The following is a 13087-nucleotide window of genomic DNA, read 5'->3' on the forward strand; positions in this document are numbered from 1 at the left end:
TCAGACAGGCATTTATTAAAGATTATAGTTAGTGGTGTTGCAATAAATTTGGCTGTAGTTTTTATAAAAATAATAAAATTTTGCAATTTCGTCAGATACTCTTCGTGATATATCCTGTAGAAAATCGATCAGCAGGCTACTTTACAGCGGTGGTCAAGGATCTGCAGCTTCGCATCTACTAAATCCGTGTCACCCACAAGCCCCTTCACTCAGTCACACACTTCACACTAGATCCAAGGTAGCCAGTTGGTATTTAGCAGAAACATCTCATAGATGGCAACAGTATTCCATACACGATCGAACATGTGCTTGGAACAACTGAAGTAACGGTCCGGGTGTGCGTTGTCCCTATCTACTGACCCCAGAGAGATAGGGGATTCCGGGAAGTTTACGGGCTCCTCGGCAAGACCAGGTTACAGCGGGCGTCCGGGCCAAGCCCTCCGCCAGTGATACGTCTTCACGGGCACCTCTGGCGGACCCGGACACTGTATAATAGTTAATTAATGTAAACACGTATTTATTATTCGCCATGTGACCATTAAAATTCATTAAGTAATTAAAAGTAATTAAATTATAATATGCAATTTTATTTATGTATTGTAGAAGTAATTTCGTAATAGGAAGTTAGATATCGCAGTACAAAGGAAGCCGCCGACTCCACAGTTCTACAGAACGAAGGCACAGCAAATGCACCGATCACGAGGCGCTGGATCAGCACACGTGTCGCGTTTTACCGGAACAACGTAATTTCTCAGTCAAGTCACTTTTGGTTCAACCTTCGTACAATTATCACCTATCCTTACAAATTAATATTGTAATTTTATTTCTTAAAAATTAAATTAGTTATAAAAGTTTTGGTTTTTTTTCGAACTTTCGGCTGCAGTTATCTTAATTGGCGCAGTCGGTAGGATTCTCGCGGGCCGGTTCGCGAGCGCGCATCAAACTCTGCACCACGTTCGCGACTTCCCCGGGTAGCTATCAAGCACCGCTGCTGGTTCTTGTGTTGCTTGCTTCCTTAGTCCCTAACTTAAAATCCTTCCAAAATTTTTCATCCCAGAAATTCGGGACCCCGGAAACCTGCATCGCGCCAGGCTCGCCGGATAGAGATAGATTCATTTAGAGATTTAGATTTTAATTTTAATTTAGACAATTTATTTGAAGAAAGGACAATGGCCCACGAACCGGACTCAATTTATAAGGCTCTGCGCCTAGTCCCGGACTTCGATGGTAACCCTAATATACTTACACGATTCATTCGATTATGCGACCAAATTGTCCATACATATATGAGCAATACCCCAGGGAGTGAATTATCCAATTTATGCCTGTTAAACGGAATCTTAAATAAGATCACAGGCACAGCCTCATGTACTATAAACTCTAATGGCATACCCGATAGTTGGGTGGGCATTAGAACTGCTCTAATTAATAATTTTTCTGACCAATGTGACGAGACTACCCTATACAATGACCACTCGTTAGCCACACAGGGTAACAGGTCCCCTCAGGACTTTTACGACCACTGTCAGACGTTACTAAATACCATAATGACGTATGTGTCCCTGCATGAGAATATTAGTACTACTATAGAAGCTAAAAGGTCCCTTTATAAAAAAGTAGCTATGCAGGCCTTTGTGCGAGGCTTAAAAGAGCCCTTAGGGTCGCGTGTGAGATGTATGCGCCCCGACACCATAGAAAAGGCACTTGAGTACGTTCAAGAAGAAATGAATGTTATTTATTTGCAACAACGAGATTCTAATAAGGTTTCTTCACAAAACTTTAAAGTGACCATGCCTTCACCTAATCTAGGATATCTCCCACCTCGTCCGAGTTACCAACCTCAGACTCCAAATTGGCCATCTCCTCTTGGACAGCGGCCTCCGCATCAACCCCCTCAACCGTTTAAATTCAATAATATGCAACCACAGGCACACAATCGTATGCCCTCCAGAACCCAGCAAATGTTCCGTGCACTTCCACCGAATTACGTATTCCTTTTGCCACCCAGACACAACCTTCCATACGGTACCCATAAACCCATGAGTGGAGTACAGGCATTTACTCCAAAAATTTTACCTCCATTAGGCCATGATCGTTTCAACAAGTCCCATGAAATGCATGTAAATGAATGTGCACCCTACACAGTTGACTCTTATTACAGCGGCTACTATACAGAGCCGGAATACTATCACGGCACGGGCTATGCCGACTGTGAAGATTATGTTACAGGTTACGCGGAACACGAACATAGTATTCAATACGATAGCGCCGACCAGTACTCGGAACTGACTGATAGGTACCAGCTGACTGATGGTTATGAATGTCAAGCTGAACCCAGCACTAGCACTGACCCAAATTTTCGGTTAGACCGGAAGTTACAAAAGACAAAATAGAACTAAATCTACAGTCACAAAGACAGTTGCCATATATCCAAATTACGAATCCTCCTCTTAAATTTTTGATAGACACCGGTGCTAATCAATCATTTATTAGTCCCGAAGCAGTAGAACGATATTTTGCTCATTTCCCTATCAACTATGACCCTTTCGAAGTTACTAATGTGCATGCAATAAGTAAGAACGATTACTCAATAACTTTACCCTCCTTTTCCGAATTCAATGACAAAGATGACATAAAGTTGTTCATTTACCGCTTCCATAATTACTTTGACGGCCTTATAGGTCTAGATTTACTCACAAAATGGGAGGCAAAAATTAATTTAAAAAATAAAATTCTTTTAACGCAATCCTCTAGTAACCCTATCCGCATGTATAACTCTTGTAATGTAAATTACTATGAGGAAATGATCCCGGCCGGTACATCAAAAATAATTAGAATCCCTAATAATGCCTCCGACGGCGAAGTTTTAGTAAAAGAGCAAATAATTAGTAATTGTATGATCCACGAGTGCCTAACAATTGTCAAAAATAATAAAGGCTACTTGGAAGTTGAAAATAGTTCCCCAAATGACGTAATATTCTCACTCGACCGACCAGCGCAGGCTGACATTTTTAATATTGAGTGCACGCGTACCGAACAGACTTCGGAACGCGCACAAGACGTCGTAACTCGACTACGTACCGACCACTTAAATGACGAGGAGACAGCTAATTTGAATTTACTTTGTTCACGTTATTCCGACGTATTTTACATTGAAGGAGAACCTCTGACCTTTACCAACAAGATTAAACATCGTATTAGGACGACTGACGAACAACCAATCTACACAAAGAGTTACCGCTACCCTTTCGTGCACAGACAAGAAGTTAGAGACCAGATAGCTAAGATGTTGGAACAAGGCATTATACAACCCTCCGACTCTGCCTGGAGCTCTCCTATATGGGTAGTACCCAAGAAGGCAGACGCTTCTGGTAAGCAGAAGTGGCGCCTTGTAGTCGATTTTCGGAAGTTAAATGACAAAACTATTGACGACAAATACCCGATACCGAACATTACCGACGTACTTGACAAGTTAGGAAGATGCCACTATTTTACTACTCTAGATTTAGCGAGTGGGTTCTACCAAGTCGAAATGGACCCACAGGACATTTCTAAGACAGCGTTTAACGTAGAACATGGACATTTCGAGTTCCTACGAATGCCCATGGGTCTAAAAAACTCGCCCTCCACTTTTCAGCGCGTGATGGACAATGTCCTCCGTGGTCTTCAGAATGATATTTGTCTTGTGTACCTAGACGATATAATAGTGTTCAGCACATCCCTTCAGGAGCATATGACCAACCTTGAAAAAGTTTTTCTTAGACTTAGAGAGTCTAACTTCAAAATCCAAATGGACAAATCCGAATTTTTAAAAAAAGAAACAGCCTACCTGGGTCATATTATCAGTGAAGATGGTATCAAACCGAACCCTGATAAAATTTCAGCCATACAAAAATATCCTATCCCTAGAACTCCCAAAGAAATAAAACAGTTCTTAGGCCTTCTCGGTTATTACCGAAAATTTATCCCAGATTTTGCCCGTATTACAAAACCCCTTACATCTTGTCTGAAAAAAGGAAAGAAAATCACCCTTGATCCCGATTATACAAACTGTTTTGAAAAATGTAAAACGCTTCTTTCAAATGACCCCGTCTTACAGTACCCTGACTTCTCTAGAGAATTTATTTTGACAACCGACGCATCAAACGTAGCAATAGCTGGAATACTTTCCCAAGGCCCTATTGGATCTGACAGACCAGTATGTTACGCATCTCGCACCCTTAACGACAGTGAACAAAATTACAGCACAATAGAGAAAGAGTTACTTGCCATAGTGTGGGCCACAAAATATTTCAGACCTTACCTTTTCGGACGAAAATTCAAAGTTTTGACTGACCATAAACCTTTACAGTGGATGGTAAATTTAAAAGAACCTAACTCACGACTGACAAGATGGCGACTGAGACTTAGTGAATATGACTTTACAGTGATATATAAGAAAGGAAAATCCAACACGAATGCTGACGCTCTTTCCAGGGTAGAAATACACAATGAAGAAGTTGAGTCCATAGTAGACGAGCTCTGCTCAATTTTACCCAATGCTTCAGAAGGACCTCACTCTAAAGTCATTTCGACCACAGCGACGGCACATACAAGTGCAGAGCACCCAATTTTAGAAGTTCCCATTACAGACGACCCTATTAACAGATTTCATAGACAAATTATTTTTACCATAGTAGATGATGTAAAAAGAAAGCCGATCGTAACTAAGCCATTCGACACCCATACTCGTATAGCAATACAACTTTCTAAATCAAACTTAGAACAAGACGTAATTAATGCCGTTAAAGAATACGTTAATCCAAAAGTTAAAACTGGCATTCTTATACAACCCCCTCTGGGTATGTATGAAATCATCCCCATTATTCAGAATCAATTTAGAAGTTCCGCCATGTACCTCATGTTAAGTAAAGTAGAATTGGAAAATGTTAAAGATTATCTTCGCCAACAGGAAATAATCCACAATTACCATGACGGTAAGACCAACCATCGTGGTATTACCGAATGCTATCTTGCCCTTTCACGCAGATTTTACTGGCCAAAAATGAAGGAACACGTAACAAAATTTATAAACGACTGTACCACTTGTGGGCAGGCGAAATACGATAGAAACCCTATCAAGCCAAAATTTAACATTGTACCCCCAGCCATGAAACCTTTTGAGACAGTCCACATGGACTTATTCACAGTACAAAACGAGAAATATGTCACTTTCATGGATGTCTTTACGAAATATGGTCAAGCATACCACCTACGCGATGGAACTGCCGTTAGTGTCATCCAAGCTTTATTGCAGTATTGCACCATCATGGAGTCCCTATTACTATAATAACCGATAATGGTACTGAATTTACCAACCAGCTCTTTGTCGAATTTACAAAATTTCATAAGATAAACCACCATAGAATTCTGGCACATTCCCCTAATGATAATGGCATCATAGAACGCTTTCACTCCACGCTACTAGAACACCTCCGTATCCTTAAATTAAAGCAAAAAGATGAACCAATCGTTAATCTCATACCCTATGCCCTAATAGCATATAATAGTTCTATCCATAGCTTTACAAAATGCCGACCCTTTGACCTAATGACAGGACATTTCGACCCACGAAACCCGATCGATACTGACATCACAGAACGACTACTGCAACAATACGTTCAAAACCATAGCGAATTAATGAAAAAGGTCTATGATATTATAAATGAGACATCTCTTGCTAACCGTACCACTATAATAGAGAACAGGAATAAATATCGAGAACCCGAAGTTGAATACTCCCCGCAACAACAGGTATTCATTAAAAATCCTTTAGCCAGCCGACAGAAAATCGCTCCGCGTTACACGCAGGATGTTGTCCTTGCGGACCTTCCCATACATATATATACCTCAAAGAAACGTGGGCCAGTAGCTAAATCGCGACTGAAACGCGTTCCTAAAGGTACTCAATTGTTACAGGACTCTTTTATCACTGATGATCCCCCTGACGCACGCCCTGGAGATAAAACTTGAGAGCTTAGCCGACGGACCTGGATTACTGCCATACAAACTTGGACCAATGCGACTCATTACCCATCACCACACCTACCTACAGTACATTAAACTTGACTATATTGAAGACAAAATTGACTCTTTGAAAAGACAATTACATACGTACGAGATACGACTAAATAATGACACCTTCCTTTTATTCGAAAACCAGATTGATTATCTCCTAGGTAATTTAGATAAAACATCAAATCAATTAAAATCGTTAGAGCCCGTTAGAGCTAAAAGAGGTCTTGTAGATGGTCTTGGCTCGGTAATCAAAAGTATAACCGGGAACCTCGATCAATCAGACGCCGTTCATTATAACAATCTTATTAAAGAATTACAGATTAACCAAAATAAGGTAGTGTCTGAATTAAATAGTCATGTGAGTCTTAATAAAGATTGGATAAGTCACCATAGTAAAGTTTTGGACACATTGGTTGAAAATCAGAGTAAAATTAATACAACGTTAGAAATACTACTAGATGTAAATGCCGATAAAGAAAAGAGTTTAATTCAAATCGCAAAATTTTCCCAGATTTTGGCAATTTTGAGTGAAAATGTAGAAGACTTAAAATACGAACTAATTAGAATAGAAAACTGTTTATCTTTTATACGTGCTGCGAGCACGCACCATTCTATGTTAGATATTAATGTCCTTAGGAATATGATAGATAAGTTAAAATTAATATATGGAAGAGATAGAATTTTAGGATTAGAACTTAGAGAATATTATGATATAATACGACCAGGTTTTTACTATGTAGACAAACAAATAATTATAACTTTTCAATTTCCCATAGTTTCAGTAGACGTATACGACCTTTTTAGATTATCTGTAGTACCTAATAAAGATAGGCAAGCCCTTATCCCTTCTTACCCTTTCATAGCAACTCATGAGAACGTATTCGTGTACATGGAGGCAGAATGCCCGAAGTTCAGTCACAGTTACCTCTGCAACAAAGGAACCAACCTTCAACTCCGGGCTACCCCAGACTGCGTACACCAACTAATAATAAACCAAGACTTACAGGAATCCTGCCAAGTAACAACAGTACTACTACAAAAGCCAGCAATGGAACAGCTCGATGATCAGCACTACGTCGTCTCATTCCCTCAGCCGACGAGAGTTCAATTAACATGCGAAAGAGAAGATTACAATTTACTGCAAGGGAGTTACCTAGTGACTATTCCCCTCAATTGCTATCTACGGACCGCAGAGTTCACCATTACGAATGACAAGGACGAAATAAAAGGTCATCCTCTGAAGCTCACTAAAATCCCATATGACGTAATGAAACAAGTTGCAACCCCAAGCCACGTACACCTGAAATCTATTGATTTGAAAGGACTACACAACGTCCAGAGCAAACTTTTAGTCGAGCCTCCCTTAACACTCGATACAAATGAAACCAATGTCCTATATCACACAACGATACCCCTATACGTGATAATAACAGGTGCATGCGCACTCGTTATAGCCATTAGAAGCCGAAGACGCAACTTATGGAACTGCAAACTTCGAAACGCCCAAGAAGCCAAACCAACATTCAATCAGACTCTCGAAGACCCTGAAAAAGCTGAAAATCATATAGAAGGCCTACCAGCAATATTTTCACTCAACGTTAGAAAATAATTGCTCATCTGAGGGTGGAGGAGTTAGATATCGCAGTACAAAGGAAGCCGCCGACTCCACAGTTCTACAGAACGAAGGCACAGCAAATGCACCGATCACGAGGCGCTGGATCAGCACACGTGTCGCGTTTTACCGGAACAACGTAATTTCTCAGTCAAGTCACTTTTGGTTCAACCTTCGTACAATTATCACCTATCCTTACAAATTAATATTGTAATTTTATTTCTTAAAAATTAAATTAGTTATAAAAGTTTTGGTTTTTTTTCGAACTTTCGGCTGCAGTTATCTTAATTAGGATTAAATGTAAATGTTTTAGAAAAAGTGCATTGTACACAAACAGAAAAAATAGTTACCACATCACTTAACGTAGAATAACAGATACAGTTAAAACACATAATTGCAATAAGAAAGGAACGTATAGATCCATGTACATTGGTAAAAAAATTAAAAAGCCACTGTTAAATGATTAAAAATATAAAAAAATCGTTTAGAAGTCATTTTAACTTAGATCAAAGGTTGTCGTCATCAGGAATGATGCCGACAACCTTTGACCTTTCGTTTTTGCGCATCAATATCTTACAGCCTCTATCCCATAAATAAGAATAATTCAAGTCAGTTTTGATCTGTTTGGCACGCTTTAATAATTGTATGTTTCAAGGAGTGAGGTGATCCGACACATATACGTTTAGAGAGGGACCCGAAAGATCGACATCGGCAGTAGTTAGGCCGCGTCACAAGCGCACTGCTGCTAGGAATTTATCCTTACACAGCCGCCGAGCGAATTTTACAATGATATGGCGGACGAGAGACGCTTGATTCTGGCAGACACACTTCTCGCTTCGAACCTCCGTACACGCGTGACACCATCGATGTCACGGTCGTCTAGTGAGTAACCAACCTTATTAGATATGGCCCGTATTAGCGTTGAGAGGTTCTCACCAGCAGCAATAGGTATCTCGGATACCTCGACGTTGTTCATCCTAGCTAGTTGGTCCCGTTGCTGTAACTCATTTTCTAATGACGATATCGATTCTTTAGCTGAGTCTAGGTCTTGTTTTAATTTAGGAATCAACGCCGTTTTGTTTTCATTTATTATTAACCTATCCTCAATGTCACTGAATCGAGATTCCATTTAACTAATGTTTTTATTAATTTCCTGAATGTTATCAGTCACTCTTTGAATATCTGACCTCATGCCAACAAAATCGTTCCTGAATGCTCGCAGCTCCTTTAAAACTTGAGAAATATTTACTTCACGGGTGCTTTTCGATTCGTCACCATCATTAGTGGCGATGCAGCCGGAAGCTAAGTTGTCGCAAGATATGTCAGCCTCGACTGGGAACTGCTCGAACTGTCTACGGGTTGGTGTCACATCGCCTTGAACACGTCTTGTAGCCATTACACAAGAAGGGCATAGCCAGTTATGTTTATTGGCAGTATAGGTGTTCAACGTCATATTTATACACTTATAATGATAGCATCCCTTACAGGTAGCACAGGCTAATACCTCTCCTCGGTTTATTTTATTGTTACAGGCTAAACAATTCATTGTTTTTAATGTAAATTTTGTGAGTACGGTATTTAAATTTTATTGAATTTATATTCAATTAATTTTGTGCAACCACTCCACTAGTTTGTTATATATATATAATTATTAATACAAAGATCGAAAATTTGAAACTGTTTTTTCTTTACAATTCCCCTGAGAGACGTTTCTGAGTATTTTAGTGTAGGTGACACTACTGCGTAGTTTTACTCTTTGTTCGCTGACGTAGCGCACAAGACGATGACGCGAGATTGAGTTACGCACGTAATTATCACACTTAGGCTGCGCGCGCAATAGCGGCGGAACGGTGAAATTCACTCGCGGGGCGCGAACACACAAAATATTCGCAGGTAGTTACGCACTAAGACCTTTAACACTTATTTGCTTAAATTCGATATAAAAACACACTGTAATGCACTACAAAATAATAATTTGATAATTTGGAAAGTTGTAATAGATTACGTTACAAATTTAAGAACAAATTTGCAATATTTACACTATAATGAAACTTGTTTATAGGAGTACAAAGACTGATCTACCAGATTACCGTTGCGGCAAAGAATGAATACATACATACGAAATATTTAATATTTAATAACCGATGAAACGTGATTCCGTCTGTTTTTCCCACACCACCGAATAGAACAGCACGGCATTGTTAGAGATATTATCTTTATTACAATAAATACAGAATATTTTTTGGAATATACGGAGACGTATGCACAGGTCAGTAGTTGGCCTGTCTATATTTCAGTGCAAACGAGAGTTGATATTTACATATAAGAGCTGTATCGCTAATGTATTACCAGGAATATATGGCCTTCATTTCGTCTCTATTTCTGGTTATATACTCGATGATTTAGATATATATCTGTGAATATACCATTAAATTTTTATGGAGGTAAACTATGTTCTTGACGAATTAGGAGAATTGAATATGAGAACTGTGAACTACAGTGTACTTCGGAAGATCTAACTCTTATCAACTCTTGTATCCTCTAAGGAAAGTGTTCAGACTGTAATCAACCATGCTTAAAAACGTAACTTACCAAAATTTTAAATCTTTAAAAGCATCTAAAACTTTAACCATTAAGACATAGTTAGTTTCTGACGCGATTCCGTAGTATTACATACAAGGCCGTAGTCCTTCAATTGAAAAATCAACTCGTTTTCTTCTTCCGCTCCTGAACATTAAATTTATATTAGAATGCACAAGGTTACCAGACTGTCTCTGAATTGTAATTTTATATTTTTGACTCTTTGTGCAAAATTGTATTTTATGTGAATCTTTCAGTCGCTTCCCTCACTTTATGACTTTGTTTTGAGGTGTTTATAGACGCTTGGCCACTTTATTGAGAACTACTAACAAAACCGCAGATGTTCTTTTGTTTTTTAATTTCTTCGACAATGCCTCTACATTATTTAGTAGCCAGTTATAATTAAAAGCTTAAGCAAATTAAAGTTTTGTCCCCTAATTGTTTTGAGCAGTAGGGGACCGTGGGGGAATGGGAACCTACTAAGGAAAATTGTTAAATTGATAAAAAATAAATAACATTGATTAAAAGTCAGAGTTTATGCAATTTAAATTTTTATTAGTTATGAACATACATACGCTTCACATATCTGGGTAATAGATAATCACAGAAAAAATATGAAAATAAAATAAAATATTTGGTTAAAAAAGAAAAAACTAAAACATGTCATTCGCTCTCAATACCGTATGTCAAATGGGAGCAACTATATTTAATCAGTCTGAAATATAAAGTAATAAAATATATAAGTTAAAAAGTAATGATAATAAACAAGAAAGAGTTAAAGGAATATCCAGTGAATATTGCAATGGGATAAGGAGAGCCAAATAGCTCTCATTACCCGCGTAACATCGAATTGAAAAAGGAATAAAACGATAAAAACATTTCTATTTTTATTGTGATTTCAAGCATAACTATTAAAATTTGATAGACATGGTGACATAGCTAGTGTAAATACAATGTACTATCTATGCATTTTAGTGCTTACTTTACGCGGAGCGGAAAACACACAACCATCTCATACGACTAAACTCGGGGTTCTACGTGGGCGCCCACGGGACTCGAACCTTGTCGAACGTTAACGAAGACGTAGGAGTGCCGTTTGCACAAATACGAGCATTGGGAAAGTCCGGTTTAACACCGCTCGCATTACCCGCGGGCTCCCAATACCCCACGTTCCCCTTATATTTAGCCAAACTGTTTCTTCCCAAAACTGTTGTCCTAAATCAGTAAATGATCATACTATTAATCGTCTTTAGGTTTATCAGTGGGTTGATGTCAGTGCAAATCGAATATCACGTTTGGACTCGAAAACTATCTGAGTCATTAATTAAATTTTTATTGAATTGATATTCAATTATTTTTTGTGAAATTACTCCACTAGTTTGTCCACTAGTTAGTGTTGTCCACTCCTTTCCCTCTCAATATCGTTATTGTCCTTGAGGTCGGCTGCAATTATGTGTCCTAGATATTTAAATTGATATAACCTTTGCAAGGGCACACCATTCAACTTGACAGGTGGTACGTTATTAGGAATTTTACCGCCGGTTTCAGAGACCATAGCCTCGCTCTTCGTGACATTGTATGACAAAACATGTCCCTTAGCATATTCCTCGCACATACTGACTAGTTTTTTCAAACCGCAGATGGACTCAGCAGCACCATGTCGTCCGCGTAGCTGATATTATTGACGCATACTCCGTCGATGTTGCAGCCGACATGGGTACTGCTGAACGCGCTGATCAGCACGTTAACATATACGTTGAAGAGTGCGGGCGAGGTCAAACCCCCCTGCCTCACTCCACACTCCAGCGCATATGATTTCGACAATGATCCTGCCCATCGAGCATTGTTTACCTGGCCTCCGTACCAGTACTTGAAGATATTAATAATTTCGGAAGGGACATGTGCATCCATCAGTTTCTTCCATAGTATGTCGTAGGAGACCAGGTCGAACGCCCTCGACAGGTCGAGAAAACATGCAAATACATCAGTTTTTCGCCTAGTGTAGTAATTAACGGTATGATTGAGGCATAAGATTGCACTTTTTGTTGATAGACCCGGTCTAAGGTCTAGGAATTGAAATAGAAATGGAAATAACAAACAGTTATTTGTCATGCAAGGCTGCAAAGTTGTTGATTGACGGGAGTGCTTGTATTGAAACCTGAGCAAGCGCCTTCGCTTCCTTACGCTAAGATTGAACCACGAGCGAAGCGAGCGAAACACACAACTTTTTTCCTCTCTACAGTGAGGTCAGGAAATTGGTAGATGAAAGATTCTCTTCGATTCTCCCTCTGAGTCACCGAACAAAATTCTAACACACCCTCCATAACGTTTATGTAACTAGAAAACGGACACTAGCAGAATTGAGGCTGTGTAGTCTCACAAGCCATTCATTAAGAAAAAAAAAGGAAGGTATACCTGCGCTTGGCATTTTGACTTAAATGAGTTTGACTACAAAAAAATCAGCATATTCAGCATATAGGACAGTTTTGTAAGTCAATGACAAATAAAAAAATAAATTGAAAGGAAGTGATTCCCATTTTCATAGACTATCACGGTTATAGAATTACTTATTCGGTTAAAGTGCTTCTTGTTCTATATCCAAAGGCTGAAATAGAAATCCATTTGCGTACGTCGTAGTCTCCAATTGTTTGCTCTAATGTTTGCTCAAGGGGTTTAATCTTGGACGTACCGACGCATATGCAGAATGAACAAACGTGAACATGTTGTTATTAAATTCTTTATTACAACAAATAAAAAAGAAAAGCAGTGTTAATTATACAAAGCTGAGCAAAACATGTTTAGTAGCAGTAGAGGTCTTTGTGAGAGAGTTCGTCCAGA

At 38.9% G+C, this 13087-nt stretch overlaps 1 protein-coding gene across 1 annotated transcript; it reads left to right on the top strand.

The window, feature by feature from the left end:
• The first annotated feature begins 1124 nt into the window (after positions 1–1124).
• LOC113237706 lies at positions 1125–7666 on the top strand. Its single transcript, XM_026474292.1, has 2 exons — positions 1125–1481; positions 7253–7666. Exons 1-2 carry the CDS (start codon positions 1170–1172, stop codon positions 7664–7666), a joined length of 726 nt encoding a protein of 241 aa, XP_026330077.1. The 5' UTR covers positions 1125–1169.
• The last annotated feature ends 5421 nt before the right edge of the window (positions 7667–13087 follow it).

Source organism: Hyposmocoma kahamanoa, unplaced genomic scaffold, assembly GCF_003589595.1.
Source record: "Hyposmocoma kahamanoa isolate Upper Pololo Valley unplaced genomic scaffold, ASM358959v1 93082, whole genome shotgun sequence".
Lineage (NCBI taxonomy): Eukaryota > Metazoa > Arthropoda > Insecta > Lepidoptera > Cosmopterigidae > Hyposmocoma > Hyposmocoma kahamanoa.

Excerpts from the sequence above, each read along its gene's own strand:
- LOC113237706 (XM_026474292.1), top strand. The coding sequence starts at position 1,170 with ATGGCCCACGAACCGGACTCAATTTATAAGGCTCTGCGCCTAGTCCCG. Across the intron at positions 1,482-7,252 it reads TATACAATGACCACTCGTTA|TTCACCATTACGAATGACAA; the intron begins GCCACACAGGGT and ends CGGACCGCAGAG.